Below are 26,137 nucleotides of genomic sequence, written 5' to 3'. Positions count from 1 at the left end.
ATTATTTAGCGTGATTATAAACCGGTATAAATACTTCAAATAAACTCAGCGTTTTGAAGACACCAGGGACACAAAGCAACATGAACATCATCAGCATTATACACTACCATTCAAAAGTTTGCAGTTAGTAAGTTTTTTCAAATTAATTAATTTTATTCAGAAAGCAAGCATTAAATTGATCAAAAGTGACAGTAAAAACTTTTACATTGTCACAAAAATATATTTCATATAAATGCTGTTCTTTTGAACTTTCTATTCAAAGAATCCTAAAAAAAAAAACAGTTTCCACAAAAAATATTAAGCTGCACAACTGTGTTCAACATTGATATAATAATGTTTCCTGAGCAGCCAAATCTGCATATTAGAATGATTTCTGAAGGATCATGTTACACTGAAGAATGTTTGATCTTTGCCATTACAGAAATAAATTACTGAATGTTGTGAATAATTTTGTTCAGAAACAGAAATATGTTAAATAATGCTGTTAAGAATGAGGTTTTCAAAATAAACAGATGAATTAAAAAAAGAGAAACCACAAGTCTCATTTTTTTTCTTTGCCTGTTTTTTAAAGTGACTTTGAGTTGTTTGATGTTTTTCATCAGCAGCACTTCTCTGTTATTATAAAAATGTCTCTGAAGGAAAGTATGTGTGGAAACATCTGCTGAAGATATGGACTTCTGTGACAGAGTAATTAAAACTGATTTCTGGGTGTTTTGAGAAGGGAGAAGTCAGACACACATGCACATATTTGATAGTGATTCATGAAAGATTCGTTCATTGAGTAGTTTAAACAACTCTAGTCCATCAGTGTAGAGATGATCTAAGTGCGAGTAAATTTTAATCAAATTTAATTTTTTTGGGTGAACTATTCCTTAAATATATCATCCTTCCTGAATCATGTTGGGGGTGGGTGGGTGGTGGGTGGGGGGGGTTGCTTTTCAGTCATCTTAAAGCCCTTTAAAATTTTAAATCATAGCTATAAAATCAAAACATCCATCACTGCATCCATTACTGCTATAGAGAGAGGTCCTGTACGCTACTCTGTATCTGTTCAACACAATTTAATTCTGTGAGGATGAGTTGAACCATTAGCTGTTCTCCTTGCTACACTGAGTCTGGAATCTTGGGAATTCTACAGCCCTTAAATTCATATCAAGCAGAGAATTCTCCATTCTGGAACTGAACTTGGCTGAAGGGTCAATGGTTGTGGAGTTTTCTCTGTTAATCAAGGGCTCAAGACCGCTTTTTATACATTGTACAGTATGTTGACAAACTTTAGAGAATCCTGGGATATAGGGGGACTAGAGGGTTTTAGGGCTGGTGGATCAGGCACCTGTGGGTTTGTCTGCGAGAGACTCTTCAAACCAGTGCCTCCGAAATGATCCTCCCCTGTGTCTGACCTGCACACGGCCTGTTTGATCCGCCTCTAGTTCCCACAGTCAACAAAAGAGCTGCTCTGCTTCTATGAGGTAGATTACAGACAATGATTAACAGTTTGTTCCGCTTAGATCAGAAATACAGTAATAAAAAAACAACTGTAAAAATACTAAAAAACACCAAAAATAGTAATATTGGAAAATATTCTAATTTTAAATAATTCAATTTTAATATACTTTAAAATGTAATTTATTCCTCTTTCAAAGCTGAATTTTCAGCATCATTACTCCAGTCTTCAGTGTAACATGATTCTTCAGAAATCATTCGAATATGCTGATTTGCTCCTCAAGAAACATTTCTAATTATAATAAATGCTGAAAAGAGTTGTGCTGCTTAATATTTTTGAGTAAGCCATGATGCTTTTTTTTTTTTCAGGACTGAGCAGAATGTTCAAAAGAAGCATTTATTAATAATAGATATCTTTAGTAACATTTTAAAAGTCTTTACTGTCACCTTTGATCAATTTAATGTGAAAAAATTACCCTTTCATTAAAAAATATAATAATATTATTTTCTGTATTACTATAATTTGTGAGCTTGGTCCACAAAACCAGTCTTAAGCGTCAATTTTTCACAAATGAAAAAAAGAAAAAGCAAAATAAATAAGCTTTCCACTGATGTATGGTTTGTTAGGATAGGACAATATTTGGCCGAGATACAACTATTTGAAAATCTGAAATATGAGAGTGCAAAAAATGAAAATACTGAGAAAATCGCCACTTCATATAAAATGTGATAACACTCAGTTGTCCAAATGAAGTTCTTAGCAATGCATATTACTAATCAAAAATGAAATTTTGATATATTTATGATAGGAAATTTACAAAATATCTTCACGGAACATGATCTTTACATAATATCCTAATGATTTTTGGCATAAAAGAAAAATCTATAATCCTGAACAATACAATGTATTTTTGGCTATTGCTACAAATATACCCCAGTGACTTAAGACTGGTTTTGTGGTCCAGGGTCACATATTATATATATTTTTAAAGAGTTGCACTCATACTCAGGTCCCACAGGTTCATAGAAGTATTTTTGTGGCTACACGCATGATCCAACATGAGCAACTCTAATTTCACTTGTTCTTGCAATGCTGTTTTTATGATTATTCCTCCAACCATTTCCAGAAGGGGAACTCCACATAGGAGAGGTAAACCAATCCAACAAGTGAAGCCTTTCTTTTAAACGATCACTAAATCTTGAACGTAATTCTATTCCCACAAACTCTCTGTCCCGTATCATTGGAGAGCGTCCCTGTGGTAAGTATGTGATTGTAAATAATTATGTGCATTACATGCCGTTACATACTTGTTATTCCTATACAGCACAGAGAATTGTTAACCGGCTGTTTGTCATAAATTCGAAAAGAAAGCGAGATAAAAAAGTTACAGATGGAACTTCATGATCTCCGAGACGAGGGAGTGCTTCATAAATCATACATCACAAAGTGATGGAAATAGAATGTGTATTGTTGTAAATGCTAGCAGAGAGACTCTGGACGAGGAAGGGATGGAGATGATAGCTTGCACTGGTGAGCATGTTGGATCGATTACTATGAAGATAGAATGACACCATAACCAACATGCAGTAGATGCAGTAGTTTGTCAGCATCTTTAAATCAGGCCAAGGTAACCAGCATAAAGATCAGTGGTCTCTCTATATGTGTGACTCTCACTAAACCTGCCCAGAACATATCCGGGTCATATTTCACCCTATATATATATATATATATAAAAAAATAAAAAAAAGACATTATATCTTGAAATAAGCATGTATTATTGTATATGAAGCTGAATTAACCAGTTGTTATATAAATCTCATTCTAAATCTAATTTTAAAAGATACATGTGTGTGTATGCGTGTGAATTCAGGTTAATTGGGACATTTTCCCCAGGCATATTAATGGCAAAAAATGTCCCAGTTTACCTGAATTCACCTATATATTTGATTTGCATTTATAGTGTAAAAATGTGAAAACACTGTCACAATGATTAATGTACAGTAAATGTAATGGCCACAGTAAGCTGAAAAAGAAGCTGCAGTGACTTTACGGTTTGTATTTGAAGATTTAATCATTTAAAAAAACTGTAAAAGTACAGGCGTCAAAATGTCTTTGATATAGATTTGATGTTTGCTGGTGCATGAATACATCCTTCCTCTGAAAGAGGATGTTTGTAGCGTCAGGGTGGAAGAGTGTGACACCGACATCCTTTATCTTCTCTGTGAGTACCCCTGCATTTTCATACTTTGCCAAGCACCTGTCGGCAGGTATGAAATGAGAGTGGCGTTTTACGTGTTGCTGCAAGACTCCCAAACAGGCCGTTTACCTCCCATGACCACCCAGCCTCAACCTTTTCCTCTCCCTCACAACTGCAGTTTTTTTAACTCTGTAGCAAGCATCAAGAATTATATGTTGCTTGCAAGCAAAATATCTACCAGAAAATACCTAGCTGCTTTCAGTGGAGAAATATGTGATATAATTCTGGCATCTACCAGCAGGGGCTACATGTTGACGTTAATCAAATCTTAAAACCACACAGCAATTAGCCACACTTAATTATGGTTCTGTCTGTGACCTCTTCCACCTCCCAGCTCCCCTTCCACCACCCTTTTGGCTCCCATATAATCTGTTGAAGTAAAACCAACAGACTGCTGGAGGACTTCATGAGGAACACCAGAGTCATGGGACATTTCTGTTTCAACAGATACATTTCTGTTAGTAATTAAAGAAACATTCTCAACCTAAGCAGCATGGTTGAACACAATTACCAATACAACTTACCCATGTAAATATCCCATATAACCATGTTTGTTAACCCTTGGTGGGCAAAAAATAATACATTATCTGGCCTTGTGCTTTAGAAGGAGATTCAGGCATATTAAATTAAATGTAACACACACACACACACACACACACACACACACACACACACACACACACACACACACACACACACACACACACACACACACACACACATACAGTAATATCTATGGTGTCAAAATCTGTAGCGCTCATGTTACAGGCCACATAGAATTCCTGCTTCATTCTGGCTCTTAGGAGAAGTGGGAATGTAGTTATGTCAACAGACGTGTCTTTACTGGACATCTGACAACACATACATGGCACAAAAAGAGTCATTTGGGAATTCTGGAAAAGGAAACAATTTTATGACCATGCCTAAATCAAGGAGGTCCATGACACCTGGAAAAAGCTGTCTGTTAGCATTCCCATTTATCTCAAAGGCAGCTGCTCGGCTGACACGGGACATCTAGAAATATGCAGTTTAAAAATCAAGATTGCCCATATCTGAGCTGTAACGTCACAGGCAGCAGACATAGAAGAAAATCCAATCGGAAAAGTCAGTTTCATACTTTCAAAGAATGGTTCACTAGTAAAAGATCTACTATAATGCAATAAAATATATACCATTCAAGTTTGGAATCTTTAAGACATTTAAAATGTTTTTGAAAGAACTACCTTAAGCTCACCACTGCAATCATTTGATCAAAAATACAGTAAAAACAGTATTGTGAAATATTATTACTATTTAAAAGATCCGTTCTATTTTAATAATATATATTCAATTTCTTTTCATTTTCAATTGGGAAAACAGATTTGCTGCTAAATTTGTGGAAGCTATGATACACTACCATTCAAAAGTATGGGGTAAGTATGCTTTGTTTTTTTTAATTCAGCAGTGACTCGTTAAATTCATCACCTGTGAGTGTAATAGTCAGAATACACTTTTTTTATTTATTTTTATAAATCAGTGGAGAAAAGATGCTCTTTGCAGCCAGATGGCAGTTAGTATTTGGCCTCAAGCAGCCAAACTTTGAACTAAAACTGGTTCTCTAAGTAGCAGTTTTTATGTACAGGTTAAAACTAATCGAGAAAAAATGCTTTGAAACAATATTACAGTCATAATCTAATTCTCAAATCGCAATAACATATATGTTCAGTTTTAGATAATGATATCTGAACTGGAGATTGTTAATTAGTCAGCCAGTGGTATTTTAATCTTTGTATCTGCAGAGCGCATTGATATCTCCAGCTTTGTAGATGCAGGGAGAAGTGATGTGCTGGAGATACATTCCACTGATGATAAGAGATGTGTTTTGAGGTTTCTTTAACACAACAATCGAGGTCTGTTTGAGGTAGCTGGTCTCAGATCAGTACACGATGATGAAGTGTTAAGAGTGAGATGCTTAGCGTATCAAGCCACACTCATGTCACGAACCGCTAGCAGACGAGAGAGCTGCTGACTTCAGAACAGGCTAATCTTCTCAACCTCCTGGCAACAAGTCTTATCACTACCACTAGACAGCAAATGTTAGATGGAAAGAGTGAAAGGACGAAAGACACAAAGAAGAGTCAGAGCAAGCAAACATGCCACAGGGGTTTGTATTTTCCAGGCGTTTGCTCACATATCTATAGAGATTAATGATAAAGTCAAGGATCCTGGGTTTTACTTTTCGCTTGTTCTCATTTGGGGAATGTCTTTGAGCCAAGGTGAGGAAAGTCCAACATAATAAGAAATGTGTTGTGAGTAGAGCTTTCAAAAACATTTCCATTTTTCCATTCTGCTAATCCCACATTATTACAGAAATCTTTTGTTCTTGCAGAAAATATGTCCAACACTGCTAATGCTCACTCAAGACCAGTGCTGTGTAGTAACTGATTGCATGTAATCTAAATTCTGTAATCATAATTTCAAAAATGAAGTTCTCGTGATTCAAATATAATACTTGTAATTAGACTACATTTATTTTTTTTCTGGATTAATTTGGGTCAGAATTAGAGGCCAAAAGAATATGTAAGTAATATGGGGAATTTGTGAAAAAGCCCAACATCATTATTTGTTATTTATTTTTGTGTCTGGATCATTGAAAGCTGCAGCTGTTGTCAAACTAGCCTCTGGAGGAAAAAGAGGAGTCCTGCACCAATGAGCCTCTATGTGCGTGTCTAAATGCCTGTTACTCTGCATGTTTGTGCATACAAATGTTTATTTTTGTGCCTCACACACACACACAGAGCCAAAGAAACACACAAGGGGTCAGAGGTCAGCCAGCTAATGTATCTTCCATGTGGCATCGGAACGGGAATTGAAATATTCCAGACTATGACTGTGTGGAATTCCGGATGAAAGAGGGGCAACATTGCCGGGATGCTTCCCAAGTTGCTCTGCTCTGACTTGTTTGGGCATCTGTTGTGCTCTGATTATGTAAAAAAGACATGCAGATAAACATCAGTGCAGATAGAGAAAGGCTAAAAGTGGCGTATCAGAAGAGCAAAGGCAAAATCTACTCTGTCCAAGACCACCACTGAGGGAATCCAAAGCAGGAGGCCCAAATACCCACAAGGCAACTTCTCCCCATCTAGAAATAAACACTATTAAATGTAAATAGACAGAATAGCAAACTGCTGACACAAGTATTTCAATTAACAACCAAAGAGCAAACATGCTAAAGGTAACCGTTTTAACCACAGTCCCAGCTTGTTTGAATATTGAAAAGTCAACCGTGGGTGTAATGCAAGGATATTTACGAGTCATTAAGCAGACTATATATAGTCTAAATGTCCTGTCTGTGTTTTAGGATTAGTTCTTGTGAAGGGGTTGCCTTAGAAAAATAAGGGACGCTCTCTTTTCTATAAATCACATATGCATTTGAGATTGATGCCTGCAGCTAAAAAAACAATCACTCCTTGACTGAATTGCTGAAATGCATTTGAGATGCAATCACTTTGATTTCAGCTTAATGACATACTACTTCATTGCATCAGTTAAAAAAAAAAATTAAAAATTAAAATAAATAAATAAATAAATAAATAAATAAATATATATATTAATAATATATAGTATATTAATTTCATACTGTCAAATACAATGCCAAATTTTCTTCCAAAAGTACAGTGGATAGTTTTTTATGTAAATATTTGTATATTATGGAAATAAATAAAATGTTCTAAGCTATATGTGTAAAGCTTCTTTTTATAATGGAAAAATTAGTCCTTTACAATTGGGATGATTATGTATACTACTCTTAAAAATAAAGATTAGAGGGGTTTGATATCGATGCAACAGAATAATAATTTTGGGTTCCTTAAAGAATCTTTTTGTTAAAGACCCATTTTTGTGAAGAAGTGTGAAGAATATTTAAATAATTTAAAGAACCATTACTATTATAAAGAAACTTTTGTACAATGGAAATGTTCCATGAATGTCAAAAGTTCTACAAGCAACCATAGATGCCAATAAAGAATCTTTATTTTTACGAGTGTAAGGGATGCTTGGCAACCCTATCGGTGTGCCTTTGTGTTTAAAGTTTTTGTTTGTGTCAGTGTGCATTTGCAGTCACCCAGTTGCCCGACAGCATGCAGAGATGTGAATGTGTGATGATTAGAGAGTGGATCTTATCTAATGCACAGGGACATGATTCTGCTTTTGTTCCATTCCAGACCCCCTTCTCGCCCACCTGGACTGGGCTGGACCTCCTGCAGCTTGGACGACCACCACGTGTTAGACTTCACTGGTTTGGAACCACTGAGGCATCTCTGGTTTAAACTGAGGAAGCGAAGGGGGAAAAATACTTTCTTTCATATCTCAAATCACCAAGACAGAATTAAGCACTAAGCCAGCACACACAATAAAGCCACATCTCCACATGATCAAACAGATGACTGATTGCACAGGCCTCAGGGGAGCGAGAGAAAGGGGGGATAAAGAATGAAATGGGTGGTGGTTTTCCAAAGAAGCTTTGCACCTCTATGACATAAAATCTGTGTGTAAGAGTGTGTGACAGAGAAGGCAACAAGACAGAAAGGTTTTGATTAGAGAGCTGTTTGTGGTTTTGGTTGCATGGGTGTGTAAGATTGGAAGCTGCCACAATTGTACGGAAAGCAATGTGAAGGGAAACGTGAGAAAGAGAATGGAAAAAAGAAACAAGTAAGAGAATATGTCCAGAAATGTATGTAGAAATCGAAACAGGTCCTGTGGGGGGCGCTGTAACCATATCTTGGAAATATGATGTAAAACTGATATTCTTCTTACATATGAGCTAAGTAACAGTTACTTCCTAATACAATGAATGGTTAAAGGTGAAGTATGTAATTTGCCACCACTATTGTTACCAAACTAAACTGCAAATAATGATTGTTTTTAAACAGGTTTCCCAAACCAAAATTCAAACCAATAAAACAATGTTTTAATAGTGCCAAAGACACTTGTTGGGAGTTTTAATTTGGTTTTGCATATTTAGTTGGGATAGAAGAACATATTTTATCATATCTAACTAGTTGTTTTGCCTAAGTGCTGAAATAACAATAAACTGTATTAAATAACTATATGAATAAATGGAAATAACTCAATTCCACATTCATGCCATCTCTCATTACTAACAAAACCTTATGAAACATGAACTGTACTGACTGTTACCTTTAGTTCTGAAATTCAGCTGTTATTTTCTCAAATAAACTATGGAAATGTGAAACACTGAGTTTGTGCAGCTTGTCTGGCAATTAGACACTGGATTTCATCATCACAGCAAACCACAAGTGGTGAAACACAGCAACATGGTGCGGTGCTCCTCAGGGTTATGTCCACAGTCCAACTCTGTTCTCACTCATCACTTCTTTACTGCAACAAACACATTACTAAATGAATGACTGATCGACATATCAGTCACCGACAGTTATGAGCTGGTGGCCAAATATGACATCACAGAAGGCTTAACAAGAATTCAGATTCAGAGTTAATGAGTTCACACGTCAGTTCTTACGCAAAAAGATTTCGGGTTTCATTACTGCATTATCAGGAAAAGTAATTTGAATACAGTAATGCGTAATACCCAGCTCTGCTCTTCAATGCATTTACTGCAGCTTTGAAGTACAAAGTGCCAGTTTCAAGGCGTTCTCACCAGCACATTAAACACCATTAATGTCTGACTAGGCTTGTACTCATATTTTACCTCACATGCATGAAATCCATTTAATATATCATTAGAGTAGATATTTTATATTATATATAGCTGGTATTTTAATGCTATCTATGGTCTATATGGTCTATCTATATGTCATAGATTAACAGATTTATTTTGTTGGATTGTACTTCCACTGTGTTATCTCTATTGTATTGCATTTCAAAATCATAGCAGCTGGCAGTGTCAAGTTATAATTTCAATATACATAAACTTTTTTCTCAGATGGTTCTGTGCCATGGCTTTTTAACACCAACTATGCCCATATTATATGTGTATATGAGGTAAAGAGAGAAAAGATTTCAAGCATTACAAGGTTTTGCAGCGAACCTTCTGCTTACTTTGCATCTGTCAAACTGTGTTTATATATAGGTGTGTGTGTTTGATTAACACATTTATGTTTAACCTAAGGTTGCGGGCAGGTTTCTCAACTTGCTGGCTTTGATTGTGCCCTTTTGCACCTTACCCTGAGTGCTCCCCAGAGGGTTAATGCTGGGAGGTTACAAGATCCCTCCTCTTTTCTCTCTTACCCTCCCTCTCACACTCCCGTTCTGCTCTCTTGCTCCTCTCAGCTGAGCAACCCAAAGACAGACTCTTACAAGCACCACACAGGTTTAACATCACCAGAGAGAGCACAGAACCAACAAGGGATGGACTTTCAAGCACCATCAAGAAAGGAGATCTTGCACATTCAATGAGTCCCAACCATGAATGGAAAACTTTACGTTTGAAGATAAAACTTGGACTAAATGGATAAAATTTATCTGCATAACTGGTAATATCTCATCTGACACGCTCTCATTGACGCAAACATCCAGGAGAGGAGCATTTCCAAAGCTTTTTCTTTTTAACCCCACATATATTTTAAAGTGAACTGGAGACTATAAGTACCTGATCATGGCTGAGGAGAGACTTATTCACCTGTTGAAAACAACTTGGATGGTATTTCTCGTGCAAGGTTAGTTAACTTGTTGTCTTACTTGTCGCCTCTTTCTCTCCGTCATTCTAAATTAAGCAAATGGTTTTACCCATTAAAAGACACTATTTAAAATACTGGTAAATATTTTATTAAAAAAAAAAGAAAAAGAAAATCATGAAACTGCATGATTATATGCCTGATACTTTTGAATCTTAAAATGTTTTTTTATATTGTGATGCCAGTAAAAAAAAAAAAAGCCTTTGAAGTCATACAAAGAGCTTTTTATTCTCTAGTTCTTTAGAAAACAAACTGTCCTGGTCATTTTGAATGTCTCTCCTATCTGACAAACCCAATTCAGGTCTTGGAGCCTTTACTAATGAGTTAATGATATAAATCAGGAGAGTTAAATAAGTGAGACATTCAAAATGTGCAGTGCTTCAGAACGGGGACTGAGAACCACTGTTGTAAAGAAACCAAATATGTTTATCTGAAAAAGCTACAATGCAACTGCATTAACTTGATTAATCAAAAAGCACCATAGCGACTGCCAAAAAATACAGCCAAAAATGTAAGAAAAGTGTTCTTTGCTGAACCTGTAGAACTTTTATTTGTATCATATTAGTCCAGCCTAGTTCTGGATTTGTCACAGTTCCAAACAGGCAAAACAATTATAAATCAGAAACATGTATATGATTAAGCTTTATGGCTCATCTAAATGACTGAATCTTATGTGTTATGGTATTAGTCTAAATAAAAAATAATCAAAAATATGAAATATGAGAATCTTAAGCTTAAAGTATAGCTTAAGAATGGATTATTGTTAATGTGTGAAAGTATAAGAGCTGCCAAGCAAAATGTCTACATTATCGAGACCAACAAGTCTGAGCATTTTCCACTGTATCAAAGTATTTTACTGTGGTTTTTTTCCCCGTCTGGATTTCACAAGAGTAATTAGTTTCTAAAGGATGACAAACAGCTCTCAAGGAAAGGTTCAGCTAAAGTTTTTGAGCTTTAATTAACCTTAATAAAACATGACAAACCTAAACACATGCAACTCATGCGTACACTCTTTCTGAATACTTAAGATGTAGTTCATTCCTTGCTGTTGATATCAATGCTGATGTTGGTGGGACATTTGTGCATGCGCAAAACATACGGTGGGGTACAAAAGTCTTGAAAATGCTTCTGGTCTGCATGCAAAAGATCTAATCAAACTATGAATTTAAAATTAAATTGTTGAAAATCACAATTTTGAAGCCCATATTCTTAAAAAATAAAGTTCTTTGCAGCACTACTGTATTTTCGCTGTGTATGGCCTACAGAGTTCTTTGGAGATGAAAAATGTTCTTGATGTTATATTTATAGGTTCTTCAGATCAGCATATCAGTTTCTGGTTTCTTTAAAGCGCAACACAGATGGTTTTCTAAAGAAATAAAGAATAAAAGTCAGTTCAGGAACTTTAAAAGGTTCTCAGATGGCATAACTTTAATTTTTAAGAGTGCACAAGTAACAGAAATGTGGCTTGTTCTTGAAAATCAATCAAGTCAGTCAGGTGAAGTTTAAAGAGCTTTAAATATAAATGGCAAAACGTTTATCTCAACACTGTGGTCTTACTCTCACCTTTCCCCATGCACTGCTCTTTTCACCTGTCAGTCTCTTCTGCGGGCCCCTGTTTTTGTTCCTGACTCTTTTGAAGTTAGCAGGGGTGTAGAGGAGGCCATTGTTTCCTGTGAAAGCAGATCACAGCCGTGGAACTAATGCCACCATTAAAATAATGATTAGAGTAACAGGCCAACGCCATTAATGTCCCCTTCTGTTCATATGCCATTTAGTGGCTGTTTTTCTTCTACGCTCTCGTTCCTTGCAGTCAGGGATGGTTAGGGTGATGAAGAAAGCATTAGTCTTCTGTTCTCACTATCAGGCCGCCTACAGAATGACACAGACAGGGAAAGACTGGCGCAATTACACCCGACTCATGGCAGTTACCCATGACCTCAGGGGTCAATATGTGTGCATTTATGTGCCTGTACTTTATCTTTTCTTTCAAAACATGGGCTTCTTTCATCAAACAGCAGAAGTTGATCTGTGAAAATGATGTATATCATGCCCATGTGCTTTAGCTTAATAAAAGATACTAAATGCAACACTGTATTGTAGTTGGCTGTTACACTTTGTTTACTCTGATTTAAAGGGGAAAATTATTTAACACAAGGTGACTTTTCAAGAAGTTATGTTTCACCATTGATTTAAAAAATGCATGAAGGCTTTCCAGTATTATAAGAAATCGCCACCCAAATTTTTTTTTTCTAGCTGCTCAGCATTGTCTGTTCCTCTCCATTCCACCACTTTTAAATATTCATAAGCAGATGACATGAGAGAAAGCCTGTCAGTCATTTATAGATAAAAGGAGGCCCAGTGCTTGTCAGAGAGACTTTGACTGATGCACAACACTTCAAAACCATCAATCAGCTAGGAGCAAAAGATCACACCAGTTACTAACTGTCCCATTAACTGATTTGGTATGTGTATGTGCATCTATGGTTGACTAATGTTGGTGATGTCTTAAAAAAAAAAAAATATATATATATATATATATATATATATATATATATATATATATATATATATATATATATTCACATTCACATACCAACAGACAAACATATTCTACTACTCTTTTCATAAATATATGCACATAAACATAAGCGTTCACACACCTTTGGTGCCCCTAGCGCTCATATGCATGCACACACATGCAGTCTTGACTTTCTATATGAAACTTTACCTTTCTGTAACTGTACTTCATCAGACAAAAAGAGTGTGACAGAGGGAGAGGGAGCGAGGAATCTGAGCTCTATCCAAAGTAAATGAGGTGTAAATGGGAGTTTTTTCATCAGGGAGCCATTATCAAAGCAGGGGCCGGTGGGAGAGAGAGGCGGACGGGAGGCACAAAGGCTGAAATGAGGCCATTTCATGCATTTGGATGTACTGTAGTACAGTGATGATGGTATTAGATGGTGATAGTATTGTGCTTTGATATATGCAGCGGTTCTGAATCATTACTATATTCATATTCAATGATATATACTGTACAGTTTGACATGGAAATAAATTAATGTTTAATGCATGTTTTAATTAAAGCAAATACTAGTGGCTAAAATACAATAAAGATGTGAAATATTATAATTGTTATAACTGGTAAATATACATTTTCAGTTTGACTTTTCAAACTATTGCTCTATAAATTGTATTAAATTAAAAAAAGAATGCAAAATAGAAGCATTTTCACTTAAGCTAGTTGCCAAGGCAACATTTCTCATTTTCATTATACGCTGAAGTACTTAATAAACTAAAACTATAAACTAAAGTGTAAAAAAAATACACAAACATGTTTAAAAAAAAATCAACATAATAATAAGAATAATAATGATTTTCTTGAATCTTAACTATAATTAAAATGAAAACAATATATAAAAGTAAGGTTTAGAAATTATGAAATTTAAAATTAAAACTGACAAAAAAAAATACAAATAAAATTGAATTAAAAATATTAACAAAATAAAATGAATATAATAGTTTATCACTGATATTAAAATAACACTGGTTTGATGTTCAATGTTTTAAGGTTCTCTGGGATACAGTATATCACAACTGGACTTTTTTGTCCTCTGGAATAACATGTTTTTAATGTTTTATTGAATGAGTATTCAAAATAGAAACGTGTGTCTCTCACAGTCTTATTTTCATTCACGTTATAATAAACAGGCAATGTCAAATGGCAGGAGGAACAGTGGCAGAGAGGAAAGGGGATATTTTACTTTTGGCCACTCCTCAGTAATGACGCATTGGAGGTGAGAGAGAAGCTGTCCAAATTGAAATGACAAATAACAACAAATACATGAAACCAGTTGGAGGTACTTTTGCTAGTCTCACTTCTTCTATAAATCAATGTCTCCAGTGTGTATGTCTGGGGGTGTTGAATGGTTGGAATATTAGAACAGGTAGTGTACTTTGGCTCACACTAAAGGGAATTGCCTGTAAGCAAAGAGACCACACACACATTCTACCACAGCGCCCTCTGCTGCTCAAAATCATGCACTGCCGCTTAGACTGGGACACACGGGCGCTTCTATGGGAGAGAGAGAGAGAGAGAGAGAGAGAGGATATTGCTTTGATATCCTCACAAAACTTACACCGTGTCTATACTTAGAGCTAGTCACATAACGCAATAACACCACAGCGCTCCCATTAACCAATTAAAAGGGGGCACAGCCTTCACACAGCCTAAGCATAAAACTAAAGAGTGCCTGTCTCATTAAATATTCATGAGCTTTGAGAGGAGATAAAATGACGAACAGTGGCAAACGCAATATATTTTAGGAAATTTCACTGTCTTAAAATCTGACTACCCTTAATAAAGTATAAAACATTTTAAATATGCAATAAACTATTGTTGAAAATGACCCTGGGTTCAATTTAAATTGTGAAAAGCCCAGAAGCTAGCCTATATAAATGTGTATGTTGTCCAAGTGATCCACGTGCAGTTAGATAGTAACATAAAACACGCCTGCATTGAAGATAAAACTCAGCTTGCATTGGAGAAACTCAGCTTGATTAGAGGCTGCTGAACCATTGAAACAACCATAAACAGGCAGCTGAAAAGCACATGCTAACTCTATCTAACATTATTACTTTATTGTGATCATGAGCAACAAGTCAGCTTTCATATTGTCTAAATATTGGGAATAAAACAAAAAACCCTTCAAAAAGCAGACCCTGCACGGTTCCCTCCCAAACAGCATAAGGAAATAATTCCCTTCTTTAGGGCAAACAACTAGACCCAGCCTGACATGCTCAATAAATGCTTTGTAATTCTGCAATCAGAGAAATTTTAGGGCTACAGTTAACAAATGGGAATCAAAGCTTTTCTCTTTAGAGCTTCTCTGAGAGCAGGTTTTATCTGATTAGAAGTTTCATCGAACTGATTTATAAACTTCTAAACTATAAACTACGCACACAGCCGTTCAAAAGTTTGTAAGATACCGTTCAGTAATTTTATTCATTTTTATTTTTTTTTGGAAGAAATTTTTCTTTTCTTTCAGCAAGGATAAACTAAATGATCAAAAGTGACAGTAAAGACATAATGTTACAAAAGATTTCGATTTCAAAAAAATTATTCATTAAAGAAATCTCAAAAAAAAAAAAAACATATCATGGTTTCCACAAAAATATGAAGCAGCACACTTGTTTTCAACACTGATAAGAATAAGGAATGTTTATTGAGCAGCAAATCTGCATATTAGAATGATTTCTGAAGGATCATGTGACTCGAGTATTGATACTGAAAACTCAGCTTTGCCTTACAGGATTAAATTACATTTTAATATGTATTAAAACAGTTATTTTAAATTGTAATATTTCACAATATTACTGTTTTTAACATATTTTTTTAATCAAATAAATGCAGCCTTGGTGAGCACAAGATACTTCTTTCAAAAACATACCGTCCCCAAACTTTTGAATGGTAGTATATATTCAAATTATAATAATTTATTTCTTTTTTGAAATCATTTGTACATCACCACTTTTTACATTTTTTTTTTTTTTTTACAGTAATAGAAGGAGAATAATGAGAATTACAAACAATTTACATTTAAAACCTCTCACCTCTAATTCAACATTAAAATATTCCCCCCAGTGTTCTGGGGAGAAATGTGTTTATGAAAATAAACTGCCACAATGCAACAATAATTGTCCTAAAATAGGCTTCATGATCAGGGTGGAATGAGACTTGGACATGTTATTTAACCTGTTTGTATTTGGAATAATTATTTGACATTTGGCACAGGAGTAAAGGAAGTCCCAAATAAAGCTGTTTCTCTCCTTCCCACACTTCTCTTTGGAGCAAGTTGTTTTTGTGTCCATGTACAGTAAAGCACTGCTCAGCATGCGACTTTGCAAAGTTCTCCCTCTGCTAATCAGGTTTACTGCACTATATATCTGCAATGTTCTTACTCAAGGACAGCTCTGTGGTGAGGCCAACGGAAAGGAGATTTACCGATCAAACAAAGATGCCCAGTGCCATGTTGACAAATCTCACTCCTCATGAGCTGGAACCATGTTTGCTTTTCTGACTGTTTAAAAAAAAATTGTCAAAAATTTTTGTTTTCATTGGCCAGCACCACATATCCCTTCCCATTCCCTTGAAGATGGTGTCTGATTGAAGTGACATGCCAAACCTCTGGCCTCCCGCCCCTCACCACAAATCGTGGTCAGAGCAGGATTGGGATCTATATATGGCTCTAATAGACCTCATCACGTTTCATTACACGGAAAATTACAGAAATGCAAAATCCTTCAACCACTTCCAGTTCAGCAGAATCCTGTTTATGGACCGTAAAAGACCATGAAGTGAAAATGCTTCTCTTGGAGTTTTTATTTTTTTATTGCTGGAGGTACCGAAGCTTTTTGAAGTGTCTGTGGTTTTTTAAAAGGTTTAATTTATTTGGAAATGTGGCGACAGAGTGATGAAAAGAGATTAGCACAGTATTTCAAACTTAGACCTTCTGGAGCAATTTCAGTGAAGCCTTTTAGATTTAATATGTTGGCAACTCTTACAAGCAACAACAATCCACATAAACTGTTAATTAGGACTTGCTTAAAGTCTGTGAACACTTTAAGGAAATATTTTTATTAAAAACAGTAACATACAGAAACCTTTTAGGATTTAAAATATTTTTTAAAACAAGTTTTTTTTCAATACAATTTATACATATTTACTGTAATTCACTAACTTCAGTGATGAAAAGAAAACAAACACTTACCCAAAAATCTAAATTTTCTGAAAATTTACTTAACCTCAGACCATTCAAGATGTAGATGAGTTTGTTTCTTTATTTTATCAGCTCTTTGGACTATCATTCTGACGGCACCCATTCACTGCAAGGGTTCCATGGGTGAGCAAGTGATGGAATGCTAAAAATGAAAAGATGAAAAAACAAACTCATCTACATCTAGGATGACCTGAGGGTGATTTTTGGGTTAATTAGTTTTTAAGTCCTAAAGCAACAGTAGTAACATGTCAAATCCTAAAGCACATTTTCATATTAGCTATAAGCTTACATGCAGGCAGATATGCAATGTCTGTGATAACACACATACAGAATGATCATTTTCCTGTCTCCCCTCAGTTTTGTGTGTGAGGGGCAGTAAGCTGTGGGAAGCACCCACGGCCCCGCTCGTACCCCATGCCAACCTCAGCACAAGACTGTTTTGGGAGCCACAGTGCCAGACTCAACTACGCCACCTACAGAGCGACGCAAGAATCACAGCCACCATACCACCCAAACTGGAGGGCCACTGGGTGTCAAGCAGGTAAGAGACGACTAGAAACACTTTTCTACTTTTAAAGTCAACATGAATTCAAATTTGACCCAATTTATGTTTCAACGCAAAATCCTGGTCTTATTGTGAATTATTCATCAGTGCATATCAGTGTTGAGAAACCTACTCTGAAACTAAAACCTGTGAAGCAACAATCCAAGCGTTATTTAAAGTAGTTCAGACATTTTGTCATATTGAATATCCTTTACTTGAAAATGCATGACATTATGGAAATACAATGGTGTGCATTTGCCATTTTGGCTAACTTTCTAATTTCTTTTTTTCTCAGATGTGAAGTGCGACCTGGTCCAGAATTCCTCACTCGATCCTACACATTTTACCAAAGCCCCACATGTCTCTTCAGGGCCCTCCAGCACTACTACTCTGACAGCGAGTGCCACATCCCAACCTTCTCGCTCGTGATCAGGGGTAAATTGCGGCTACGCCAGGCCTCGTGGATTACCCATGGAGCCACTGAAGCAGAGCATCACCTCCATAAAGTAGGAATGGTCATTCACAGCCAGAAGGCCGTTTATCATCTTGCTACCCGCCTCCCCTTTTCCTGCCTGGGGCTCAAAGCTGGAGGACAGCTGGTGCCTCATCGCTTCTATGAACTCTTCAATGCCAAAGCAGAGAAAGACTGCCTGGGTGCTCTTGGGTTATCCATGATGGAACTGGAGTTGCTACGGGTGGAGACCCATCACCATCCTCACAGCAGGCCAACTCAGGAGATGTTTTTAGGGGATGTGCACACAGACTGGAATGAAAGGGTGCACCACAGACCGACTGGCTACCAAGAGCCTCTGCAAAATGCTATGGTGAGAGTTAAGACTACAGTATTTTTTTTGTATTTGTAACTGCTTAGGTTTGCCAAGATAAAATCCTGATCATATTCAATTTCTACAAGCTTAAAAACAAAGGTTCTAAAAAGTGGGATTTTGCAGCAATGCCCTAGAACAGGGGTGCCCAATCCTGTTGTGTTTGATCAGGGTTGGAAGAAGGTTTGAAGAAGGTTCATCTCCAGGAACAGGATTGTGCACCCTTTCCGTAGAAAAACTATTCTGGGTTCCTAAAAGAACTTTTCAGTGAGCACACTTAAAAATAAAGGTTCCTTATTTGCATCTATGGTTCCATGAAGAACCTTTATCATCCATGCACTTCCAAAAGGAGGAGTTCACAGTGATGCCATAGAAGAACCATTTCTGGTTCCTCAAATAACCTTTTAGTGAATAGCTCTTAAAAGAACATTAAAAAAATCTAAAGAACCTTTTTCCACTATAAAGAAACTTTTGTGAAATTGAAAGGTTCCACAGATGTTAAAAGGTTCTTTGAGGATCCATATATGCCATTAAAGAACCTTTATTTTTAAGAGTGTGAAAACTTTCCATTGCATAAAAGGTTCTTTATAGTGGAAAAAAGGTTATATAGATTAAAATGTTCTTCAATGGAAAGTTCAAAAGAACAGCATTTATTTGAATTTTTATGTAACATTATAAATGCCTTTACTGTCATTTTCGAGCAATTTAATATGTCCTTGCTGAATTAAAAAAAAAATAAAAATAAAAAAACTGACACCAAACCTCTGACCAGTATGATATAATTATAAAATTAACAATATCCTTGTTTTTACTCTCAGCACCACATCCATCCATGCCCAGTGTGCGCCCTGGTATACCGATCCTCTGAACAGCATCCACCCATTCTTCCTCCATCCCCTTCCATTCCTCTGGATCTAAATGGAAACTGGGTGAGCCAACGCTGTGAGTCCCGTCCAGACGTCCTCTTCCTCACTCGCTTTTTTGTTTTCAACGAGGAGCAACGCATTTGGGAGGGCACCTACCAACATTACACCGACCCAATGTGCCGCCAGCCCAGCTTTACACTTTTGGCATCAGGTCATTATGCTAAAGTGGGACAGTCCGTTAAAGTACGTGGGGCCACCGAGCTTATCTTCAAGGTGACACGAGCAAAAGTGATCGTGTATGACCAAGCACTATTGCGGGAATTTAATTCAACGCAAAATAGAAGATGTGGTCAGGCGGGTGGGTGGGAGTCGGGTGTTGAGCAAGACATTACCTGGACGGATGGTTGCGATGCATTGGGGGTACGACTTCCACATAAAGAGCACGAGCTGTTTAAGATGGGAGTGGATCATAAAGGGCGCCCCCTGTTGTTCAGTGGAGAAAGGCCCACGGATGGGTCCAGCCCAGATCGACTTGCAAAAAGGCCAACGTCCTTTCAGACACCAATGGTGCAATGCAGCACAAGGGTTAGGGTGGAGCCACGCTACAGTTCCTTCAGTGATCATTCAACGGGACCCAAGATAAGCTTTGCTAATGCACTGCACTCTTCGTTGATTCTGTTGACCATTCTAAATGCAGGGTGCTGGAATATTTATCTTTTCTAAAATTTGACGTGGCATTCACGTTCACTGATCAAATTCTGACCCATTTATTATGGGCACTGTACAATCTGATAGACTGGAGGAGGATTGTTCACTTCGGTGTTATAACAAAACGCTTGCTGCAAATCCTCTGAAATAAGACACTTTTTTAATCTGAGATTTTCATAAAGCAAAATTTTACATTGAAACCTCCTTTTAATCATATAGTATATCAACATTAATTTTTGATGTCTGTCATTTGGAGCGTTGTTTCATATGAACTCCAGAAGAATGCTACATGGATATCTATTCAAAACCTGATTGTTCTGTAGAAAGTATATTTGCCAACATTCCATCAAGATTATTGATATCACTATCTGTTTGAACAACCAATGGGAAATGGGAGTGTTCAAGGAACCTGTTTGAGAACAATCATTATAATTGCAATTCTTCAGCTTTAAAATCAAAGATATGGGAGATACAAATGGACATTCAGATTCCCTTTTGACTGGGAATAAAGAACGAACAAAGATTTCCAAAAACAATACAAACAAGCTGGATCTTCTGATCTTGTATGTCCTGATTATTTGATCTGAAGAGCATATATGGACTACATTCAACATAAACTACCCTGTATTCTTTCTATATTAGGTTGCTGTCTTCAAGACAAGGAGACGTAGCTAATTTTTGCCATCTAATAAATTTTATGTAGCTTTAATCTTCTAATAATGGTGAGGGTGAACATATTTATTGCTACCATTAAAGTAATTTTGATAAGAAACTACATGGATGCTTTTTTTGAACAATGATTCTCTATAGCATATGTACATATATAGTACAAAACGTATTTTGTGTGACCGTATGCATGGTCAGTGAGCTCTTGCACAATGCTTCGATTCACATCCATTGTTGAATACATGTGCAAGACATTTGAACCGAGCTGTCATATGGCTTCCACATTATGCTCGCACTCGCCAATATCTGAAGTGTAAGTTCTCAGAACTGTGTACAATTCACTCCATCTGTTTATTTGGAAGAACAGGAAGTGTTCAACTCATTCAGTCTTTGTTTAGCAGAGCGTGCGATTTTCTGTTTTTACAGAGTGGAGTGATTACTTGTTCAGGAGGCAATCTTTAGAAGAAGAAGAAGAAGAAAAAAAAAACAATTCCAAGAAGTCCAATTTAATCTGTCAAACATAAAAATGCATGTATGATATTGATTGTTATTGTTTTGACAGGACCCTTACAAAACGGTGCCATAGTAGCCAGATATAATATAAATAAATATGCATTATATAAAAAAAGAGAAATAACATATTTATGTGGTTCAGAAACAATTTCTTTTTTTTTAGCAACTACAATGGTCAATTTTATAAGATAATCCTTAGTTAAATGCATAAGCATTAATGCATCAATTATGAAATAATCATAGATGCTAGACACTCATTGCATTCATATGAAATCATACAGCTCATGTTCAGATATGGTATTCAGCAAAATCTCATTCTTTTCTCTATTGAGAAACCAAATTAATAGCAATAGTGTGAACCTTTCAAGATCCTGTGCTGAAGCAATGATATATGCTTCTGTAATAACGTGCTGCGTTATTTTGTAAATAACTACATTAACCATAATCCTGAACAGACCACCAATCACATGAGTCACTGTTACCATGGGAACAGAAATTACAGCAAAAGAACTTAACTGCTTCCATGAAGTGAATAAGTCTTCCTACAGTGTCAAACTACATATATTTTTGTCTGTATCCAAATGCAATAATCAATTACTATATATTTTTTATATTGTATACTCTATTTTATTTTTTACATTATTCATAAGATTTAGTGGGTTTAAAATATTTATTCTCTTCTAAAATATTTATTTTTCCCTATTTTAAATTTTTGGGGCATCAAAAATCAAGATGAATCACTTAAAAATATTGTGATTCTCATATATGGGTGGTTTGTTTTATGACTTGTATATAGTAATTAAAAAAGTTCCCATGAGGAAAAAAACAAAAGCTGCTTGTATGCAACAATGACAACTGTTATAAAGTCTTGTGTATTATTAATCACAGACGTTCTCAGCATTTGCACTTATAAGATAACAGCTGAACACAGAGTTCAAACCGTACCTTAGAAATGAAAAGAAATTGGAATTACCCTTAATTTTGAAATGCTGATCATCGCAAAGCCTTAATAAGCAATGTCATATGGCCAGCCATTGCCCAAAATGCTCAAGAGACTTCCACTTTCTACTTTCTATTTCTTTTCACCCATCTTAGAACTACGTCATTAAAACCATCTGCAAGCTTTTGGAATCATGAACCAATGGAGTTTGTGGTTTTTCTGTTAAAAGTAATGAAATAATGGTCGCTGGCCGAGGGACGTAACGGAAGAGAGCGTGGAGGGCAAAACGAGTCAGTGAGTCACATCCAAAAGGCAGCAGATTGTTCATATTAAATGGTGTCTATAATGGTGGCTCTGGGTGCCATGAGGTAATGCTTTCTGCTTGTAACAAGGAGTTCTGAAGGTTGGGAATTTGGAAATAATATATAAAGAGCGGGAGAACAAGTCACATTTCCATACTGACAGTCGCATACAGCGTCTGTTAGGAGCTCGCCAATAACAGCAGATGAATCCAAGCTAACGCTAGAAGTCCAGCAAAACTGTTTAAAAATAAGTGACAATTTTCAAAGGTCTTTCTGTGGTTACACAAACTAATAAAAGCCTACTGTCAGAAGATCACATCGCAAAAAAAAAGCCTTCAGCTTGTAATCACGCTTCTTGCTTGTCAAAAGAATCTATAAAAAGATTTAACACAAGGCCTATTTTACACTGTTCAATGAAAAGTTGCGAAGCATGACTGTGTCCTAGTTACAATGTCTTTGCGCCGCACTCTACTGCTCCAGTTATTATTGCTAATGGGATGGGCGGCTTTGATCATTGGCTCTTGTGATCAGGAACAACACACTAGAGCGGCTGTTCTAAATGTCATGAGGAGCCAGGATGACAAAATAAACCGGCTTATCAACTTTTAAAAAGGGAGGAGACACATTTCCCTTGTCCTTTGTTGTTGACATCAAAGGCCACTGGTAGAAGCCGCTTGAATAGCATGACATCCTCAAAGACTATGCAAGGTGAACAAAAACACGAGCCAGACTGTGTAGCATTCACTTTCAAAGAGGATGAACTTGGAAAGTGCACCATGTGGTGAACTACTGGCTGCCGAGAGCATGAAACCATTACATTCAAGAGACATTTTGAAACTCTATAAAGTCAAAGTAAGAGTAAAATTCAGGTTTCCTATATAAAATACACTATTCTGTTCACAGTTTGGGATTTCACAGTTGTTGTTTTTTTTTTTTAACACAGGAAGGAGGCATTAAATTGATCTAAAATAAAAGCAAAGACATTTAGAATGTTACAAAAATGTCTTTTTCAAATAAATTCTGTTCTTCTGAACTTTCTATTCATAACGAATCCTGAAAAACTGCATCACAAGTTTTCAACATTGATAATGATAAGAAATGTTTCTTGAGCAGCAAATCAGCATATTAGAATGATTTCTGAAGGATCACATGACACTGAAGACAGGAGTAATGATGCTGAAAATTCAGCTTTGCCATAGGAATAATTTATATTTAACATATATTAAAATTGTAAACAGCTCTATTTCAGTTATACAATTTCAAACTTTTTTGATCAAATAAATGCAGCCTTGGTGAACATGTCTTAAAAAATTACAAATCTTATCAATCCCAAATTTTTGAATAGTAGTGTACATCATATTAATAATTTTGCATATGTTCATATAAATATATATTTTTAGGTTAATTTAAAATAGGAATTATATATATATATATATATATAATATATATATATATATATATAGATATATATATATATATATATATATATAATATATATATATATATATATATATATATATGCAGATAAAAACAATTAGGTGATGAAGCACAACCAGCAATCAAATCCAATTAAAGATGATGTTTAATTTTCTGAATGCAGAATAAATGTTACTGTTGCATGTTGCAATCATACTAGTTGCACTTATGTTTCCACAAGAATCTGAATCATGGTAAATAGTCCAACGATAGTACTCACTTTTGAAAAACATGAACAAAAGAATCAAATCAACTAGACTTGACATGCACAGTCCACTGTGGTGGAGTGATCCGTATGTGGCACCAAGTTCGCATTTTGTAATCATGCATTTGCAGGAGAACAGGTTTCTGGCTGGCAAGCGATAATAAAGAAAGGTACAACAACACAATGCCAAAATAAAACATTTTCCTTCAGCAAATCGATGCATCCAAACCTTAGAATCTTTGTGGGTTTGTCATAATAATTTCCAAGTAAGGAAACAATGTGAACCAACTCCTTAAACAGACTGATGAAATCCAGCCTTCGATGCAAAAATTATAAAAGTACAAAAGATAACATTCCATACTTAGCAGCAAAAAAATCCCCTTGGTCAGCCAGACAACTGACATTGCTTTAGATGTAGCAGAGATGTTTAAAAAAAGTGTTATTGTGTCTCATTACAAAAGTATTCTTCACACATGGTAAGCATTTGCACTATTTATAAGAGTCATTATTTGATGGTAGTCTTTCCAAACCATCATATAACTGATTTCATCTCACAAAATGATACTATCTCTTGAGACAGCACTGGTACAAGCAAGTTGCTTCATACAAGTCTTCCAGTACAATATGCACAATTCATTAATACTCACAAAGAAGAGTTACGTCAGGGCCATATTTGCCCTCTTACATTCTCGACTACAAACGTCCACTCACAAGCTCCATTAGAAACATCCATTACAAGGCTGTACAGTCCAGTATATGAGCTGCAGCTGTCTAATAAAATCTCAACATCAGCTAGACCCTCTGGCTTAACCACTGACAAGAGGAAATATTAAAAGACATAACATATCTATAAGGTGTCTTCCATGGCATCTGTTTTCAAAGTGTAAGTGTGAGGTCCTGTGATTGATCAAATTACATCCTTATGAAAAATCAAGGCAAATTTCCCTAAGACTGACCTCATTCCATTCCTGTCTAGTCATATGCTTCTTGTCTTAATGTTCACAGCAGAAAATCAACCAAACAAAAAGGTGTTTATTGTTCTGCTTTGTGAGATGCAGTAAATACTTTTCACCTTCATAGAAACTTGAAAGCGAAAAAAAGATCAGCAATCTAAATGTTTTGACTAAACAACTCAGTGACAGTCACCACACTTTAAAAAAGCTGGGTTGTTTTAAACCAACTTTGTGTCAAATATGGACTAACCCAAATTTTGGGTTAAAAATTTAATTTAAAAATTTAACCCAACAGCTGGGTTAGTTCATATTTACCCAAAGTTGGGTTGAAACAACGCAGAATGTTTTTTTTAAACTGCCATTAAAGAGTAAACGTCTAAAACAACAGCATTTAATTTACAGTAGAATTTGGGTTATTTACAACAAAAGTAAAAAAAAAAAAAAAAAAAAAATGCAATTTAAAAACACTTAATTGAACTAATACATTACTACAGACATTTATTGATGCAATTTATTTGAATGTCTTTGTTTATGTTTCTAAATGTTCTTTGTATTGCATTATTTAATCCATAAAAAAATTATTAATTGTACAAAAATGTTTCTGTATAATAATTACAAACCAACATCTGCTCTGTACATTTTCAAAATGTAATAAAAGAATAAGGGGGCATTATGCATTATGCATTTTTTTTTTTTTTTTTTTTTAGCAAAGACCAAACTGAGGTCCACAATCCTGCAAGGTCAAATGTGTAAAATTTAAATAAGCATAGTAAGCTAGCTGGAACAGACTTCCTAACTTTTTTTTATACATAATTTTTTGCATGTTATGTATACATTTATGCAGGTGTCCTGTCATTTTCTGTAACTTGAACATCTACTTGTGGGTACAATAACTTTTAAAGTTATCATCAGAAGCAGTGCGGTAGACTCGTGGTGGAGTTTCTTGATGTCACAGGTCCATAATAGAG

The 26,137-nt window shown here is 35.7% G+C and overlaps 1 protein-coding gene across 1 annotated transcript; it reads left to right on the top strand.

Moving 5' to 3' along the window:
* The first annotated feature begins 9,990 nt into the window (after positions 1 to 9,990).
* LOC109098300 (protein APCDD1-like) lies at positions 9,991 to 23,437 on the top strand. The gene is made up of 4 exons (XM_042758879.1): positions 9,991 to 10,378; positions 17,530 to 17,713; positions 18,012 to 18,540; positions 19,359 to 23,437. The coding sequence occupies exons 1-4, from the start codon at positions 10,318 to 10,320 to the stop codon at positions 20,127 to 20,129; spliced, it is 1,545 nt and encodes a 514-aa protein (XP_042614813.1). The 5' UTR covers positions 9,991 to 10,317; the 3' UTR covers positions 20,130 to 23,437.
* The last annotated feature ends 2,700 nt before the right edge of the window (positions 23,438 to 26,137 follow it).

The sequence above is a fragment of the Cyprinus carpio genome, chromosome A6, assembly GCF_018340385.1.
Source record: "Cyprinus carpio isolate SPL01 chromosome A6, ASM1834038v1, whole genome shotgun sequence".
Classification (NCBI taxonomy): domain Eukaryota; kingdom Metazoa; phylum Chordata; class Actinopteri; order Cypriniformes; family Cyprinidae; genus Cyprinus; species Cyprinus carpio.
This window is presented reverse-complemented; position numbering and strand designations above follow the sequence as displayed.